The sequence below is a fragment of the Haemorhous mexicanus genome, chromosome 1 (genome assembly GCF_027477595.1).
Source record: "Haemorhous mexicanus isolate bHaeMex1 chromosome 1, bHaeMex1.pri, whole genome shotgun sequence".
In the NCBI taxonomy this organism is placed as follows: domain Eukaryota; kingdom Metazoa; phylum Chordata; class Aves; order Passeriformes; family Fringillidae; genus Haemorhous; species Haemorhous mexicanus.
This window is the reverse complement of record NC_082341.1, coordinates 37,064,714-37,084,923: the sequence shown is the minus strand read 5'-3', so window position 1 is coordinate 37,084,923 and position 20,210 is coordinate 37,064,714. Positions and strand designations below refer to the sequence as shown.

Sequence of the window (20,210 nt, the reverse complement as noted above, 5' to 3'; positions counted from 1 at the left end):
TGCATTCACAAAACTTGTAAGACTTCTTCATATTTCTCCACATGAAATTTGAGAAAATTAATGAAGAGGGTCAAAGATCAGTAGAAAAAGGGAGAACCATTTGAGAGACTTCATTGTTGTCAGGACAAAAAAAAAACCAACAACAACAACAAAAAAAAAACCACACCAAAAAAACCCCCAACAAACAAACAAACAAACAAATAAAACCCAAAAAAACCAAACCCAACACCAAAACCAAAACCCCCAACAATTTGCACTTATCTGCCAGCCTGAGAAACACTGTAAACCAAATTTATCACTGACATTGATCTAGGTAACTATAGTATATCCCATCACCTCCATTCTTCAATGCTTGCTACTACAGTACTTTACCTCAAATAAGCTTTCTGCACCTATGTGACCTTGACAGGTACCGGTATCAAAACACTAGCTGGGCTGGTAGTTTAGCACTAGCCCAGCTATTCTTTCAGGAAATGCAGTCACACCTTTACTGGAATACAGCCTTATCTCACTAAAAGGCTGCAGTGTTTTCAGAGGCATTTGTTTTCACCTTATTGGAAATATATTTTATTTCAAAGAGATTGATGAAGGCAAGAACTGAGGCTGGGTGAATTCTTTACCAAATTGCTTCTGGGTCTTGTTACCTGCCTCATCCATTCCTTACAGAGAGGGTTTCATGCTGGCTGCAATTAAGGATACCATAAATTCAAGCTTTGCTAACAAGTTAACGTATGAAGTTCATCAGAAGTACTTTAAATCTTTTATGATTCAAGTCCACATTTCTGAACCACTGCTAAATACACATTTATTTAATCTACTACAGTTATTTTTCCACCAAATGTACCATATCAAAGGAAAAAATTCATGCAACATGAACCTTAATTTTTCCCCAAGGAGTGCATTCTTACAGAAGTGAAGACATGTTTCTTCAGCTCCAGGTAAGCAACTAAAGAGGATGGCCAGATACAAGGAGCAGGAGGTGGTGACATGGGCCATCTTCTTCATTTAGTCCCACATTGATAAGTCAGCTAAGTTTTGTTGATTTTTTTGCCCTGTCTCTGGTTTGCAGACAAGAGAGACATGCATCCAAAAGGGACTAGATTTTACTGTTTCTTGCAGTCATATTGTTCCACATGGGTTATAGTATGGCCTTGGTTATGCTTACAGGTGGTGGTCTTGCTCCAAGGGTTTAAAGAATATTTTACACATTCTTCTAGCTCTCCATGGAAATCAGAGGAAGGAGGGGGAAACAAGCACAAGGAAACATACAGAGCACAACTTAAGGCATCTAAAATTTATAATTAATTAAAAAGGTGCATCCTTCTGTTTGGTATTTTGAATCACTTTCTCATTTAAAGCAGAAGAAATCCGCCTTCACAGACCACACTCAGCTGTTTCCTACACTCGATGATGCCAATACTGCCCAAGAAACACAACTACTGTGTAAGCAATGCCTACTCATACACCCTTTTCAGAGGTCTGTGCCCCAGTCTAGCCAGATGATATTAAAAATACAACATAAATGAACACACTGCAGCCAGCTTCATGCCTAAAAAACCACCCCATCAGAAGGAAGTTCCTTCTGCCTGGCATTGCTTTTGCCCTTATACCAACAGATCGGAGGAACATCTCCCCTATCACAAGAAATGGTCCCCCAGGGCAGCCACAGAGGATCTCAAACAATACAGCACTTTGGTTCAGAGCTCTTTCCTTTATGCTCTGCATTCAAATCTGACCATGACCAGCCCCCTGCAGTGTTGCAATTTCTAACACTTTTAATTCTCAGATTTCAGAAACATTGAGGGACATGGAAATTACCTCTTCCTACTAAAGCCAAGAAATTAGTCCTCAACTTCCCACAATGACTAAGAATTCTTGCTCCCTTAGGTGCCTTAACCAAGTAAGAGATTTAAGGCATCCTGTAAGAAAACACTAAATCCTACATCATGTCCAAATTATTTTCAAGTACTAGAATTTGTAGGCTGCCAGAAACAGTCTGAGCTGAAACCTCTTGCTGAGTTCATTCAGACACTTGAAAGCACATGTTCTCATAGGAGAAAAAGTATTTGAGACAAATAGAGAAGTTGCACCTTGACTGGCTTTTAAACAAGAGTGCATATTTTTCACATTAGACTGCAATTTAAGCTGAATGAAATGTCACCTAAGACTCCTTATAAGAGTTTATTTGCAGCCAAGAGATTAAAATTCCAGAACAGTCTTCTAAGAATGGAAGGGGAAAAACCACAGAAAACTTTGCTGTAAAACCAGGAAGAGATTCAATGATGGACATATCATTGCCTGTTAAATAGATTATTAGCTATGATTTCAGGTTTTTTCCCAGTCCTTAAAAAAAGGCTGATACTGTAACAGCAGTATCTTAAAAAAAAAAAACAACAAAACCAGTATGCTATAAATACTATTTAAACTTCAGATGATGTATATGCAGTCTTACACAAAAATGGAGTCATGTCCCTCAAGAGCACAGCACTTCTAATATGAGAGAAAACACTTCAGAATGGTAGAAACATCAGCACTAATAAACCAGATTTGTAGAGGGATACCTGAGAACTATAAGGGCTCTTGGACATCACAGAGCTCCAGTAAAAAGAACATCTGTTATACCTGTACCTCATACTCCATCTGTCCCTATCAATGTTATTTGCCAGTTTCTTATTTTGGCTTCTAACGGGCTTTGAGGGGTTTTGGATTACTTGAAGTACTTGCACCAACTCTTAACATTCACTCATGATTTGAGAATGCATGAACACTGTTCAACAAAACAGGACATTGTGTGTCAGTATCTAGTATCCCTCCCCGGAGACAACTTAACTGACTCAAACACTATTAATCATCTGCCAGATAGAATACAGCTATTTTATTCCAATAAAAGTATTTTTCAGAGTGACTCAAAAGGCAACCTGAAACAAAATCAGTGAAAATGTTCTTGGAAGAATTATAGGCATAGTAAAAATGGAATTCTTAATAAGGAAACCAATGACCACAAAAATCAACCTAATCCAGAACAATCTCTTTTCAGTAACAATGAAGTAAATTCAAAGAATAGAGATACACTACTCCAATTCTAGCACACAAGGTGACTCTGAAGAACTCAGTTTGAAGACAGAAAATTTTATCTCAGTTTTCATCCACTGTGAGACTTCAGAGCAAGAAGAAACCAACACTTTCTGTGCAACAGGTCCAAGTCACAGCTATAAACAGCTGCAAGAGAATGTGCTGGCATGAAGGTCTAAAGCCATGAAAATGCTCCCAAAATAGACAAAACCATGCTATCTTAATTCTGACTCAAATACACAGCTGGCAGAAAAAAATGGACTCCAATTCATTTTGTGACAAAGTGAATGCAGGTGATGTTGGTCAAGAACTGCTAAAAACTGTATCACCACTGGGTTCTAAACCACCACCACAGTTTGAAAAAGACACAAAAATTGTACCTGATCAATTGCAAATCACAAGCTGCAGAAGAGACACAGTCAGCTCAGAGACACTGCAATGCAACAAGTCACCTTGTGAACAACTGGCAAAGACTGCACTGCTGCAGGTTCAAGAGACAATATTACTATTTTGATCATACTTCTAAATGGATGTGATAAGATACCCCATTACCTCAACATTTAAAGATTTATCACAGGATAACTGGAGTGCCACAATATATATAGGACAAGCTTATATTTAGCTGTGCCATGAATTTATTGTAAGCATCGTAAATGCTGACCCATACAGTGAATCCGACATCTTGTCTGGAACTGTACAAATGCAGTAAAACCTCCTGAAACTCTCAATAAGAACCAGCAATCAAAAATTTTTTAAACCACTTTATTCAAACCTGAGCACCTCAATATAAAACTAAACACTGGTGAACTGTCATTTTTCTTGCTAAACCCAGATTACTGCAAATTTAAAATCTGCACAAGTAAGTTTCTATCAGTTCAACATTTAAATAGACTAATTCATCTCTTCTGACACACTTTGTAGATTTCATATAATGAAAATAACTAAAAGAATTAGTGCAATATACTGGACTGATCAAAATAAAATGTACTTTGGAAAACAAAGTTGCGAAGTTCATTACTGACAGACAGCAGTACTTATGTTACAGATACAGGAGCATCATTTATTACTGTTCTAGCCATAAAGGAAGAACTCAGAACCCCCTTTGATTAGAGAGGAAAAAAGTTAGCTTTAAGTAACTGTACATTCTGTATACCTTTAAGCAACTCTTAAATATTACAGAAAGTATTAAACAAATGTAGACTACAATGCAGAGTACCTATTTACAGTACATTAATATCCAAATTTAAAATCAAGTTGGATGTACATAATCGTTAGTGCACTATATTTTTTTTCCTTAGGGGAAAAACAAACTGTAATGGCCAGCAATGATCAGAAACAAGAAAGAAGTCACAGACACCGAGTTTGTTGTGGTTTTACTTGAAGAGCTCTTACAGTTTGTAGAGGACAAAAAACCCCATACCCTAAGTTGTAGAGTTGAATTTACTGGTCTGTACCCTCTGAACAGATTAGAAATGAAGTTAGACTTGATTCATCACTAATTCATTAAGATAACTAACTGGGTTGATATAATTTACATACAGTGTACCAACTAAAACTCCACTTTCTGGCAAGCATAGGATTCTTAAAATTGTTAATGCAAGTATTATTTGTAATAAAATTATTAACCTATGGAATGTATAACTAAACAATGGATACCTGCAGAAACAACTGCATCAATACCGCAAATAAGTTTAAGTAATTTTTAGACCCTGTTTCTAAGGAGGTTTTAAAGCACAATTGAGAATTATGATAAGACCCAATTCTATTTATTATAACAGTGATCAGTATTGAGGCTACAGGAACTGGCCAATTAGGTCCACAGAAAGTAGTTCTTCTACACCCCTAATAATAACAATTGATTTTTAAAACCTTTCAACTGAAGGAAGTTTATTCCGCCTCCATCTCTCCTCTACTGCTGAAACATTACAGCCAGTGGTGGATACATGCATGTTAAAATTTTAGGTGAAAAGAAAACTCTGTATCATGAACTTGACTATTATCGTAAGTCTCTTCGCTGTTTGGAAGCTGTACTGGACCAGGTTAAGCACTCCAATTCCATGGTTATTAACAGTTAGGAAGCAGAAGAATATTCAGAACAGTTTAAAGCAATTGATCTTTTAGTTACTACAACATTGACTCTTGGGTGGTTGTGTGGGTTCAGTAAGGTCTACTCCTCTTCCTCTGGCAGAGCTGGCTCCTGCATTCTGTGGTTCATTCTTGGGCAATTTTTTTGCTGTAGGGTGAACAGGAAGTAAGAGTTAAACCTGAGATTTCACTAAGATTAAATCACCTGAGCAAACAGAACAACACATTATAGGCACATCAGCGTACTTATTGTATAATCTGATTTGATTTGGTGCATTGGTAATAAAAGAGGTGAAGACACTTCTTAATGATTAGCTACTTCATGATTTCCAGGAGTGAAACGCTTCGGTAACTTGAGCAGTAAAATGTATCTGCACAGGTGTGCTATGCCAGTAAATGACAGCTCTTGTAGGAATCCACCCACACAGAACAGGCTTTAAGATCAGGATGTTAGTGCAAAAAGATACAGAAACACTGAAAAGGCACAAAACACAGACAGAAATGGGTCAAACAGCTCCCAGATATCCAGAGAGAATAAGTGTTTGCAGACAACATATAAAATGGCCCTCAACACCAAATCAAGCCAGTCCTGGTTTTTTTCCAAGCTGTCTTTTCTCTCCAGTTTTATCAGTCAATTGACTGGTAATTTCTTTGTTGCCCTTGCAGCTCCAAGATTCCTCCTCAGTCTTAACACAAAAAATAAGGGTGAGAGCTGTCACCCTTCTGAGCAGTAGCTTCTCCTGGATTTCTCTCCATCAGAAAATTGCTAAGTTCTACACAAAAGGACTTCCATGGGCCTATCTTACCAGGGCCCAACAACCACCCGTGTTCTATAGTTTGGCTGAATGGTTTTACTCCAAAGTAATTACTTCTGTCAGTTTTTAAAATAACTTTTTCTAAAATGAATGAAACCCAGTCAAAAAACCGCAAAGCTGACAGCAACATGTTGTGGTGCCAGATAACCTCAGGGTGCTGGGCAAAAGGGTGGGGCACAGGGATCCTCTGATATCCGCTCCAACTTGAGCAGTTCTAGAGTTCTGTGGTGAAACCCAAGAATCCACACGGTACTAAGCTGCTGAGCCAGTACAAAGGCTCAACGCACCAAGAGAAAAATATCTTCAGAGCAATGTTTTGGATTCTAGAACTGTACCTACAACTGAATTAGCATTGGGATTTTTTAACTGGGAGTTCTGAATGAGTGCTGAAGCAGTCAATTTAGAAGCAGCTGCAGCTTGCATCCAACAATTCTTTCAACATTCTCACTTTTCATTTTCTCCCAGCTTTAGGATCATATTTATACATGGCCCTGAGGGTTGCATCCATATTTTGCAGGTCATTCTAAATTACGTGCAATACATATAACCTCCTCAGAATTTCCATTCAGAAACTATTGCTGTACAGATCTTGTTCTGATGCATTGACAAAGCTGAATTTCACCCCACTGATGTAAAATTCTCACATGGCCAAAAAACATTGCAGACAAAACACACAGTTACTAATTGGGCATTTTTTACTCAAATTTACTTTAGAGGCTTCATTAAAATATGGAGGCAAGTATTATTGTTGATGTATCAAATTTTTTAAAAAAATCAGATTTTGGGGATTTTTTTAAACAGGAAACAACCTGCACCATTAATCTTGAAATTTCACCAGAATAGTACAGTTGAGCATTTCTATATCATTAAATGCAAGCCTATCTTGAACATTTAAGAGAAAAATACACTTTCCTGTCAGTTAAGTGTCTGTGTCTATCCTCCTTTTTCAATAACTTACAGTCAATATGAAGCAAGTACTTGTTATAAAGTGTTGCTATGCTGATAATTTAATTTGCATCTGCTGGAAGTTTGAAAGACACCACAAACTACCTCCTGCTCTCCTGGCCTGGAAAGCAGAAGATTAAGACCTCTTTAAAAACATTTAATTTTAACATCAATGATGTTTTTTCACAAAAAGCAGGTTAGAGAGGTGCAACAGACAAAACAGATTGAGTTATTTGATGCTCTACATTACTACTAGCAAAGCATCTATTATAATTAAGGTAACTACTAAATAGATTAGTGGCCAGCCTAAAAATGAATTCTTTATCCTCCGCTTTCACAAGTCTCTTAACAATTACGTACAATTTTGGGTATCAATGGAACACAAAAGTTCTTGGTTTATACTTACTACTACATGCTAGCATCTTAGGAAAATCCCTAAGATCATTCTAAGTTAAAAATATATGAGTAGATTTACTTTTCACATGCAGCATCCTTTACTTGTAACTTGGACACTGAATTTAAGCACACATTGCCATCTTTGGCACAGCTTTTGGATTTCAGATAGCTGCTTAAATAAAATTAAACAAATGAAAGAGAGTAAGAACACTTCAATACCAAAAATAATTTACATGAAGAACAGAAATCTTAGGTTAGGAAGGTTGCTATGGTCTAAATCTCAGGAAAACCATTCCCTTTAAAGCTCTTATTTTGTTCATAAACTCACCAATTGCCATGAATATTTCATTTACGTTCATAGATGTTTTGGCAGACGTCTCCATGAACAATAGGCTGTTGTCATCTGCATAAGCCTGTGCTTCCTGAAAGTTAAAATAAGATTCTGTTACTTCATAAGAAAAAAAAAAGAAAACACACACAATCATTACACACTGTACTTTTAACTGCTACAAAGAAACAATCTCTACAGCATTTTGAAAGAAAGACAATTTGTGGAAACACCCATCTGACAAATTTATACACCAGCTATGGAGAAGTTACAATTTCGCCATCAGTTAAACAACTTTAAGTGGAGTCTTAAAGATCCCTACTAATCTTAAAAATATATAAGTGGAAAAATCTCAGGCAAAACTAAATTAAAAACGAAAACATTTATGAAAGAGATAACCCCAATGTAAAACATTAGCTCTGACAGTAACTACAAATAAGCTTCAAAAGTGCCATCAAATGTCAGCAAGTCCATTATTACCCTGGAAAAAGGCAGTCTGAACTATCTTGAATCTTTCAGCCATGAGGCAGATAGATCAGAACAGTTTTATTATCCTGATATAAATTCACAGTTACAGCAAATAAGCAGTAATCAGTAATTTGTCATGTTACCTCCCTTTTCAGTGGGAATTTTAATCTGATACACTGCTCTTAAGAACCATGCTATTTTTCCCACTACTTATTAGTCAATTCAGCTGAGAATCTCCAGCTTCTTATGATTATATAACTGCCTTGGCATTCAATAAGAAACCTACAAAAAAGCTGAACTACAGAACACCTATGATAAGAATACTCAACAACTCTCTATAATTAACTGACACCTGCTAAGATCTATGTAATTCTACCTGAAACAACACATTAACAAATACTTAGAAATATAATATTTGATTTGCAATGAGAAAGGCCTGTCAAGCCCACAAGGAGCCAATAAATCCGCAGTAGCAAACCCCCTACCATTTGAAAAACATTGACTCTGCTCAAAACACAGTACAAGTAGGTCTACTTTGGTAGTTAAATGTGATTACATTATTGACTGCAGTCATGTATGAAATTTTTGTTAAACACCACAATTTTTCATAAAACCAAACCTGCCTGTCAACTGTCACAGAAGTATAAAATTTAAAAACTGGCAGAAAAACACCTAAATCACTGCTAACCTTTTAATTAAACTCTCTATAGTTACAAAAAGATTCACTGCTATATGCAGCTGTATCTCAAACAGTGACCCCAAACACAGATTAAAAACCGTCAATTACTGACTAATTAAAATACTATCTTAATTCAAATTCAGTCAATCATGAATGGACCAAAACTACCTGCAGTTAGCTTAATTCAGTTTAAAAGCTATTTTCCGATGACTTGATTAAACTTTCTAGAAGATAAAATACACCAGTGAAAGCACCCCTAAACCAAAATAAATGCCATGAAAGGCTCAATTAAAATTTCAACACTGCTTCAACAGTACAGCCCAAGCAAGTTAGGCACATCAATGCTTTGTATCATACAATAATCAAAATTCTCTGGGTGACAAGCCAGACAGAACAGTTTGCACTGATTTACTGCTATCTCATCCACTGAAAGTCTAGTTACTGGTAATTTTGGGTAGAAGACAGAAAGAGGTCACATCAAAGAACAGATACACAATTAGCCTTAAAGATATGCAAATAAATTAATTATTCCTCAAAGTCAAATTAATTATTCCAAAAAGTCTATTCCTCCATATTACTTTTACAGAAATAGGTTTTTCAGTAGCATGTATAATTTAATTAGTCTCAGCTGACATTTATATTTAACAGCATGACCTCTATAATAACTAGCTAGGCTATACATATAAGCTCCCCATAGGTTTATTTACTATCTATTCAAACAAAATGCAATTTCTATGAACAAAAATTATGCACATACCTGGAAATCCACAGCTCTTTTGTTAGCTAGGTCAGCTTTGTTTCCTGCTAAAGCTATTACAATGTTAGGACTTGCTTGTCGCTGAAGTTCTTTGACCCAATTTTTCGCTCTGGCAAAGGACTCCTGTTAATGATTACAAATGATGCAACTGAGTTTTATCATCCTTTTGTACTCACCTATTATCCCCATCTCTGTTATCTACACTTCAAGCACAAAACACCAATGCAAGGCTGCTACCTTAGTCCAAACGAAGACTCCAAATTGCCAACTGAGCTTTTAAAATGAAACATTCCTACCTTAGTTCTCAACTGTGCTTAGCTGGGATAATGCTGAAGTAAATATGTAGGAAGATCTTTGTGCAGACAGAGTAAGGAAAGAAGTGGTTAAGAGAGAAAACAGGAACTTGAGTTTCTCTGCAAGATTCAAGTGTATGAACGGCTACACTGAAAAGGCCTCAAAATGATTTTTTAATTACTGAGGTCTGTTCTTTCTGGTACATGATTTCTGTGGTTTTTTTAGAGTTTTGGGTTTTAAGTCTAATTTTATCAGAAACTAGTGAAGCTTATCTCATCCTAGTTCAAATAAAAAGAACTCTAATAACCTTAGGTTTTCATCTCAATAGCTTGTGTTACCTTTCCAATCCTTAATCAAAATTTGCAAAAATACAATACTAAAATAATGTCTGCACTATCAGAAATAAAGGTGCCACCAGCAATGTGATGAGAGTAAAAGCTCAAACTCTATGAATTGATTTGAGGGTGAGTTTGAAACACTTTTACAAGAGGATTTTTCCTCTTCCTTTCCATCTTTTTAATAAAAAAAAAAATCCCAAAACAAACAAACAAAAAACAAAACCAAAACACAACAACAACAAAAAAAAACCCAAAAAAGAACAAACAACGACAAACAAAACCTCAACTCTAGAAACAGACTTTTAGCCAGAAAAGTTTAGACACAAATTGACATTACACAGTGCAGTATGAAATGAGCAATTTGGTCCAGCAGAAGGCATCCCTGCCCATGGCAGGAGTGCTGGACTAGACAACCTTTAAAGGCTCTTTCCCATCCAAACCATTCTATGATTCTACAAATGATGAACTGATTTACACCAGTCAGTGAGAAAAAAATAAGTTAAGATCAGTGCAAGACTGGTAACTTCCAGATCTCCCTTGTGCATCCCTAATCCAGTACTTACCTCATTTGTAATGTCGTATACCACTATAGCTGCTTGTGCTCCTCTGTAGTACATGGGTGCTAAACTGTGGTACCGCTCTTGCCCAGCTGTATCCCAAATTTCAAATTTTACCGTTGTATCATCCAGACATACAGTCTGAGTTAGAAAAGCAGCTACAAAAAAGACAGAGGTGATGAAACCAGAAGTTTGCTCATATCTCTATATTCATATATAGTTATGCTCACAGAGATGCAAAACATTTCAAGCCTACTATTAAAATACAACAGGTTTGATGCAATCATTAGCTGACAATCTGACTCTGATCAAGACAGAGTTATTTAAACAACTGGACTTTCCTCAAGTTAGACAAAAGAAAGCAAAAACTGGAAAGAATTCCCTTTTTCATTATAGTGAATCTGAGTAACCGTATGCCTCCTCTTAAAGCTTCTAGATACAGTCTGTTGAAGCAGGATGTATACTAGAGTACCAGCAACAGCATCCCATCATGCTATAATCCAACAGTTCAGGTATTTTCAATTCTACATATTTGTATTACTTGAATAGCATCTTAAAACTTTGATTTCACCTTAGCTAACAGGTCTGGAAGAAAGAAGCACTTCTTTTAAGTTCTTGTTCTCAAAGCAGCTATATTTTTGACTTTTCAAGTCATCTCAAGAATTAATTTCAGCACAATTTCAACAGCCTGTAGTTTCAGGTAAACTTGCAGCTATTGCTACTACAGCTGAATGCATTACCATAAATAATGGTCTTCCAGAAAATACTAACTTATTCCAAGTCTTCAAACAGTTACTACTAGTAAAATTTTTCCATTCAGATTAAGGTACAATCAGAAGTATGGAGATGAGTGCCCACACAGCATAGAAATCCATATTAAAAACTTAACTAAGGAAAGCCCACTACTTAGCTGAAGCAGGAACTCAGATCACTAGGCACACTGATGGACTGTGACCAATTTAAATCCAATGGCTGAAGAGACACTGACCCATAATGCTTGCATACCTTGGATTTCATCCTGTCCTACATATTCTGAGACACCATAGTGTATGAATCATTCCAAAACTGCTCCAACCTTCAACTCAACTCATTACAGAAACCAAAATGAAGCCAATCGTGCTCTGTAAAGGACATTGTAACTAGCATACGGAAGTGTCCCCGTCTCAGCTGTAAGCAGCAGCTGCATGGTACTTAGCTGCTGGCTGGGGTTAAACTGTGACCAGAAGCTGACTCCTTAAGTGGTCAGGTGCTCCTGCTTCAGGGGTATTAGCATCCATCACAGATGAGCAGGCAGGCTGGAGAAGGTAAAAGCTTTGATGTTCCAGTGTTAAATCAACATAAATCTCTCTAAATGCTACATATTCCAACGCTGGAAGAACAGGCTCCACTTGGCAGCTCCCTAAGCAGCCCAGAACCAAAGCAGAGTGGAAAAACACCGTACATCCTGCACTAAACTAAAGGCTTTCTCCCTAGAACCAGCTCAATATTATACTTCTCCAAGGCAGAGACAAGATGTTAAGTTCTCACAGACATTATTCTCTTAACAAAAAAATGTACCTACACTGCATAAATGAAGGTATGCACTTGGAAAGAGAATTAACAAGAGGTTTATTCTTTGCAATCCTCTTGTTTTTGTCAAAAGTAACATTTCAACCACTTTAAAATGACAGTTAATTTCTGCAAAAAAAGATAAATTTCTTCGACCTTGCCAAGGCCATAGTAAATTGACAATTAATGATCTGTTAATTATCTGAAAGTCTATCTTTAACAGCCACACTTTTGTCTTAAGCAACTAACAGGCCTTGCTACACTAGTCTGAAGTGGCAAAACCACACCACCACCATGAAACATGTCTGCCTTTTACTGCACTCCCTTTCAGATGTTTTTATCCACATTCACAATGCACATAAGCCTCTCTTTGTTAAAAGGCCCTTCTGTATACAAAGAAAATTATGCCTTAGGCAACTACAAGCCACAGAGTTAGACAGATTTGTCTATAGAAAACTTTTCTGAATCCCAACACAGCTCTCAGCTGTATTATATAGCATATCCTTGTTTCTATTTGATATAGAAGAGGCACAAGTTAATACAGATTACACTAAACCTTACATATCTGAACTTGAACTTAGGGTCTTGTTTAACCTTTAGATTTTGATCAGCATAACAGGGTTTGGGTTATTCCAAACACTAAAACAAGAAAAAAACTAAAAAAATGTTAAATGAATTTTGAGATCTTTGAAATGGAACAATGAATTTTACTTAATTTTAACTGTTTTTCTAAACTAAAAACCTTGGTGATATTGGAAAGCTAATTCACAACACATCTTTGAGAATGCTCTCTGTATTACCACACAGCTGTTTATCAGAGCATACAGAAACTATCATACTAACACCCATCCTCAAGACATGATAAAATGCACAAAGCCAAAAGTGTGCATTAGTAAGATTGCTAAAGTAGAAAATATGTGGTTGTCTATTTATGCTGACAGACAGAAAAAATAAACACATGTAGCAGCTAGAAATTGCGCAAAAGAAGAATGCAATGAAATTCAGCTTGCATTTATTTTTGTAAGCTTTCCAGCATTTTTACATTTCAACAACTGTTGGTGTGTGAAGACACATACAGACCACTGAAAGGCCTTCACATAAAAATTACAATGGAACAGGCTGACTCATGCAAGCTGCAACAGTAACTACTGGAGAGTATTTATCAATTCACAAAAAAACATACTTTGTAAAGTCTGTATGCTGTTAGGTAGTTTTAGGATACATTTAAATCTATCCAAGGAGGAATACAGCTCAAAGCACAAACAACTCCAAAATACAACATAACTTAAGAAATCTGCCAAGGGGAAGAGTGTGACAAAATCTGTTTAAAGCTAAACAGATTTTTTTTTAAATTCTGGTAGCCAGCACCTGTTTTGTTTGAAATCACAAAACAGAAAAACAGCACAATAAATTCTGTGATTACTAACACAGAAATATATCCAGAAATGTAGTAAATTCTCCAAAATCAAAGTCAGAATGCCTAAGTGACAAACACAAGCTTTATGGAAGATGCAATGCTTGGGGTTTTTTCACAGAAACTAAGCTCATAATTCTTACTAAGCAGTTATTTCATGCATTAAGCATGCAGCACAATTAAAAGAGCCACACACCCACTTACAAACAAAATGTAACATTTAGCCCAGGTTTCAAAACTATGCAGTTTAAGAACACATTTACTACCTCCTCTAGAAAAGGATGTTTGTGTTTAATTCAGAAAGCTATAGTTCTCAATTAATGACACAGGTTTGATCCTTGCTGTCAATGACCCACTCTAGAAGTGCCATTACATTAAAGGCTTTCAAGGGCAAGGACGATATAAACACATAACATGAAACAAATTAACAGGGTAATTTTCTCACCTCCAATCGTACTTTCTTGAAATTCATGAAATTGTCCTTTTACAAAACGAAGCACCAAACTTGATTTGCCAACTGCAGACTCTCCTAAAAGTACTAGTTTAAATTGGCAAATTTTATTTCCAGCATTTGGCCCGTTGGGCCTTGTTGCTCCTCGATTAGCCATGTCCAAATTAGAAAGCAGTCTTTTGTTTCAACAGCTTTTGAAAGCAAGTTCCACTGAGATCTGAATCCTGGTTCTTCTGCCAGTAACAACCTATTTTGTAAAAAGACAGTGGGTGCATTAGATTTACAAACCAAGCAAGACAAGTCTCATTCACTAATGCAATATATTATGCATAACTTCACCTAGTATTTACCAAATTCAACAGTCCAGACTACAGGTACCATCATTTGTAAGTTGTCAACTATAGTCAGAATTTATGACACATGAACCAGTTATCTTCATCAACACCTAGTCTTCTCATCAAAGCTTCAAATTAGCACATTAAAATCCAATCATGCTGCTTCTTGCAAGACCTCAGCAACCTGTTATTTCTTAACAAATCAAGACTGGTGTATAACACAACAGATTCAGACTTTCAAATTGTCAGTAAAATAACAAATGACAAGCAGGAATAACTCTTCATAATTATGCTATTGCTAACCAATATTCCAAAGTCAGCACTGCTCAAGGATGCTAGAAAACGGAGCAATTTGGGAAAACTCAAACACCACAGCAGCTTCTTTGAAAGCGTAGTTCATCAATTCACTTCTATCCCATCTATCAAACACCATTTCCTTACATACAAGTACAGATCTTCACACACAAACCATTAATATCCTCTCTAATTAACAACTGTACTGAGAAGCAACAGTGAAGCCTTCCACATGAAAACCAATTGACCAGTAATAATTCCAGGCCACTTTGCACAAACTACCAGAGAACTACCATACGATGATACATTTCAATTTCCAATACTTACGTGTGTCCTAGAGCAGTATTAACAACAGAGATTTTGGTAAGAACAAGTATGAACAGTGTATTGCTTAGTCTGCTAACTCTTCTTTCCAGCTGCTTAAAATAACCCCACCCACAGTACTTATTCATATAGAAATGGAAGCCTTTTGACTCTGCTGGTACCACTTCTGACCCTAATATTTATGCTTTTACACACTTAACAGTAGATAGAAAACAAAAGACCTCTCAAAATTAGCTCATAATTTTGTCCTGCTCCAGCTGATCATTTACTTGAATTAAGCACACTTTGCAGGGATACAGCTTTTCTAACATCTAGGATGAGAGTTAGGTTAGAGTACATGCTCCTAATGCAAAAAATGGCTTTAATTAATATGTTGCAAAAAAGTAAGCAAACATAATACTTTCAAATGACTTCCTGTTCTTTATCCCTTGTGATAAAGCAACTACATTTAAAAACAAGCAGTAGTCTTTAACCACCTTCCTGTTTCAAACACAGATCAGGCACTTGAGCTTTCCAGTTTGCTACAGGCCTAGCTCAGATGCTAAGCATTCCTTCTCCTTCCTAACTCTCCCCCCGCTTCCCTCAACCCAAGTCCTGAAGAACCTTCTTTCCTGGAAAGTGTTTCAGCAGTCTAGCAGAACCCTACCCTTCAGTAAGATACTCTCTTAGAAGCTAATATTCATAGAATAAATGAGAACAAAAATATTAGCATTATTTGTGGAAAAACATAACAGCTGAAAAACAGGTACTTTATTTCTCATTGTAAACAGAATACAGGTTTTAAAAAATATTTTCAGCATCTTAGCGACGCTTTTATTTGCTCATGTTCCTCCTTTTCTCCTATTTCTCAAAATAATTTCCCTTCTTTGAGGTAGAATATAATGATTTTGCATTCTGTCCTGAGTTTGTGTTCAATTGACTATTACATCACACTAAAAAACCATATTTTTTAAATTTCAGTTGTACAACATAATCTATCAAGTATTATCTTTTAGCTGTATATTCTTAGAAACATGTGAAGGTATTCCACAGTGAAAGAATGAAGCAAAAATGTCCCTGCAAATCCTACCATCATTCTTATTAATTCACACCTTAATTCTATACTACAATTCTTATTCATTAAACTAATTTTGGAGTATTTCAGAATACAGGAATGGATCCAGTTATTTTAAAAATATCAGACCTTTCATCCTTACACCATAAAATGATTTTGCACTACTAGTGTGTTGGTTCTCAGGCAAGACTCTTCCCCCCTCCATGCTGTGGAAATATGATTCAGAAGTTGTGGAACGATTTGGATAAAAATGGACCAATGACAACAATTAATCTCTCCCTAATTGTACTACAATAGAGAATGCAGCAAGGCATAACCAAAATATAGGTGGTTCAGAATACTGCTAGCCATTTGTTTATCTTTTCCTTTGGAAAAGTAATGAAGACAATTAAGTTATTTTTGTTTTAAAATGGAAAAAACCCCATCTGTTTGCTGTAGCATTCCAGTGTGTTTGGACAACCATGAAATAATTTAAAACCCTTTAATCTTAATACGTCCCATGTTTTTCCAGACTCTGCAGCATTCATAAAAACATAAGGACAACATCCAATGACTATGTGACTTAGTACTCCCGGGAGCAAGTGACTTCTAGATGACACACAGTGAGGAAACCAAGCCACTGCACAGCTTACTCCCTACGACTGATTTTTCACTCGCTGTTTCCCATACTGAGAGCAAAAGGAGGTATGAGAAAAGAACATTTAACTTGCATAATATTTATCAATTTCACCTGAGCATTTATGGCTGGTAATTATTTCAGATTTTTATCACTCATGAAACAGTAATTACTACCCTTGGCAAAACTACTTCAGAACACAAAGCTGACACAGGTTGTCAAGAAAAACACCTAGCTTGATTTTTATAGATGCCCAAGCTACAAAAGCTGTAGTTATCAGAGACCTTCAAAGTTTACAGTCTTACAGCATCCCTCCCTTGAAATCATTCTAGACAGTCAGATATCATGTACAAAGAGAACCAGCTCTCAAGCTGATAGCAGACCACAAGACCTAATAGGAAGGCCATCTAAGAAACATACTGCAAACCTCATTCATTCAACAGTCACATCAGTACATCTAATAAATTAATAATGAATCCTACTAGTCATACCACCCACTTTTTAACAGCTCAGGATAAAAGAAAATTCAAGACTGAAAACCTGATAGAGCACCTGATGATTGTGACATATTAAAAAAGTCACTAACACCTTCTCTCAGTGTATATGAAATTATAATCTTTTGAGGTTTCAGATGATGCCAAAACTCTGTAGTTGAAGTTCACAACATGGCAGCTTACTTACACAAAAAACAAGGGAAGTACCTGCTTAATCTGAAGAAAAGCAGTACTGCAGTTTGACACAGCCACTGCAGAATGGTTTTGGCCTGGTCTTTTCATGTCTGTCAGCTGAGCACACTGTGTCTCACAAAGATTCAGAAGTAGATTTCAATGCCACAGTCCCCCATGCACACTCCAAGTCCCAGGTCACATTCATTCTACTATTTCTTAATTCATCAGTAAAATACAAACCTGGAGAACCCAGGAGGAATAGTACACACAGTACCCTACACATACATTGCAAACTCAGGTCTGGTGAAAATTTCTTGGGAAAAAAATCCAATGATATGGCTCTCCTTCTCCTCCCCTTCCAATTTTGTATACAATGTAATCAATATGTTTGGAATATGTAAGGAAAGAAAACCTGAGTAAGACACTTTCATTCACCTACAAAAAGGCAAGTACACAACTGCTTGACTTGAAACAAGCTCTTAAACTGATACATATGGGAGTTACAGAAGTGACCTACTAATACAAAAATCTGCTAAAGAAAATACTATAAAATTTTTTGAGATGGATGGCTTCACATGGATGAAAATGAGGAAGATTTTCTTACTTTTATCGAGTTTAACATAAAAACTCCATTTTGCAGTCTTGGGCAGTACAAATACATAGGTCACTGTGCTAATAAGGAACTTTCACTCTTCTATTGAATATTCCCCCCATGACAGAGCAGGTCCATGCTGAAATGCCAGAACACAAAGCCTGGAATATATTATTAGCCAAATACTCCTGGAAATCCCACCAACTAGTTTACTGGATGCTGGGTGTTCTCCTCACTCCAGGAGAGAAATTTGTATGCTGTTGGACAGTCTGAGTTTCATTTATGAAAGAGTACTAAGTATTTTAATAGATCAAACACAAATCTTATTACGCTTGAGTCTGTGTACAAAACACCAACAGTTCCAGCCAATACCTACAAATTCTCAATTTAATGGCATAATTCAGTCATGTAAGCATAAGCACTGGACTATTTTCAACTACAATACAGCTAATACAGAAGCATCAAAGTAACATTGGTGACAAAAGCCAGCCTACTGAAGAGGTTAAGACAGTGAGCACTGTTCCTACAATTAATGTGATTAAGTGTATTATCAAATAGAAAGGCCACACAAAAAAAATTCACGATAAATTTAAAACTGGAACATTCCACCACTTTTATATCTCACAGCAAACAACACTGTTTCTTACTAATAAACTTTTGTATGCTGCATTCGGACACAACGCATACAATGCTGAGACTGCAACTATTACCTACTTTAAATTTCTTCATACTGGACTTCCTTGAATGTTTTAAAAGGCAGTAACTACAAAGGCTTATATATTAGCCACTCCTACTAACTGAATTTTCCTTCCAGGTTCAGCAGAATTAGTGTGACACCTTACTGCAGTGTTCAAGACAGTGACAGAGATAACCAACAAAATGATTGTCATATGTAAGCCATATTGAAACATAATGAGACTGTAAGTTAAACAAGTGAATCAACACAGTTGCTGCAAAAAAATCATAGCCCTACAATTAAAGGTAATAGCCATCTCATAAGCTCATCCAAATGATGAATGGTACCAATTGCTTTCAGATAAACTGGTTTATCATACAGGAAATGCAAGTGATGACTACAATACCATTGTCTCTAGCCACCTCATTTCAGCCAACATTTACCTTTTCCTTACATTTCCCATTATGGAGAACAGTACCTACATGCAATCTATAGGTAAGCATGACTGTAACTCTGAAGGGACACCATAAAACAGGAAAAAAAAATCCATGATTTTTTACTTTGCCTGAAAGTTACATGAAAGAAACAGATTATTTTCAGCTGCTTAATTAGCTGCTTAGCCTCTCATTGCCACCCCCGAGCTCTGAAAGAGGTATAAGGTAGAAAAAAAATAATTAAAAATGCTGAGAGAACAGCCTTTCATGGCCCTGTTTGGAACATTTTGATAGTTCTTATGCAATTCGGCTCTCCTCTAAAACACAAAAAGCTTAGGTTTGTTTCTCCACCCTACCCCAGCTTTGTGTCTAGTTCCAACTCCATGCGATGCAGAAGATATCCACCATACTAGGCCTGTCGCGATCCCCCCGATGGCGACGCATTGTCGGGAGCATTTTACTTCCCACCTAGTTCACCGTCCTTCTTCCAGACGCAAGCGAAAGGGAAAGCGAGGGACCCATCACCCAACCTCCCCTTCCATATCTCACAAGCAACTCGAGGGGCACAGCCCTCACGGCCGGCCGCAGACAGCGATACCTCTCTGCAGGAGCGCCCGCACGCAGGGGAGGATCCCCGCTCTCCCGGGCCCAGCCCCTTCAACCCCCGCCGCCACCTCCCCTCCCCCGCGGCTCCCTTCCAGGCACAGGAATAAGGGGAAGTGGGAAAACCGGGGGCGCCATTTTGAGCCGGGAAAGGAGAGAGCAGCGTCCCCTCCCCGCACGCCGGGCTGCCCACCTCGGCCACCCGTACCGCGGCACGACGCTCCCGCACCGCCGGCGGAGCGGCCGCCGCCAGGAGCCCGGACAAGGCGCGTCTCGCCGCCGCCGGGACCCCCCGCGCCGCCACCGCCTCCTCACCTGGCCGGGGTGGGGGAGCCGGGGCGGCGGCGCGGCGACGTCCGTCCGTCGGTCGGTCGGGGCTGGCGGGCGCGCTGGGGCAGGGTGGGCGGAGGAGGGGTAAGAGGGGAGGCGGCTCCTCGGTGGGGGCGAGGGGCGGGGGCGCAGCCGTG

General features: G+C 37.6%; 2 protein-coding genes across 4 annotated transcripts in view; one reads left to right on the top strand and one right to left on the bottom strand.

Moving 5' to 3' along the window:
• PP2D1 (protein phosphatase 2C like domain containing 1) overlaps positions 1 to 4,499 on the top strand; it is a 13,424-nt gene extending 8,925 nt beyond the window's left edge. The window contains 7 exon segments of the mRNA XM_059838600.1: positions 1,888 to 1,900; positions 2,447 to 2,506; positions 2,508 to 2,545; positions 2,548 to 2,716; positions 2,942 to 3,085; positions 3,265 to 3,551; positions 3,554 to 4,499. Coding sequence (XP_059694583.1) covers positions 1,888 to 1,900; positions 2,447 to 2,506; positions 2,508 to 2,545; positions 2,548 to 2,716; positions 2,942 to 3,085; positions 3,265 to 3,551; positions 3,554 to 3,636 — 794 coding nt within the window. The 3' untranslated portion in view covers positions 3,637 to 4,499.
• Positions 4,107 to 20,210, bottom strand: RAB5A (RAB5A, member RAS oncogene family). Of its 3 annotated transcripts, none has more exons than XM_059846084.1 (6): positions 20,059 to 20,210; positions 14,142 to 14,394; positions 10,741 to 10,892; positions 9,546 to 9,668; positions 7,642 to 7,735; positions 4,107 to 5,305 (listed from the first exon to the last, which is right to left on the bottom strand). In XM_059846084.1, the coding sequence occupies exons 2-6, from the start codon at positions 14,302 to 14,304 to the stop codon at positions 5,190 to 5,192; spliced, it is 648 nt and encodes a 215-aa protein (XP_059702067.1). In that variant the 5' UTR covers positions 14,305 to 14,394; positions 20,059 to 20,210; the 3' UTR covers positions 4,107 to 5,189. The 3 variants fall into 3 exon arrangements, with proteins under 3 accessions (XP_059702067.1, XP_059702073.1, XP_059702083.1); XM_059846090.1 differs by lacking the exon at positions 20,059 to 20,210 and adding an exon at positions 19,937 to 19,956; XM_059846100.1 differs by lacking the exon at positions 20,059 to 20,210 and adding an exon at positions 19,497 to 19,724.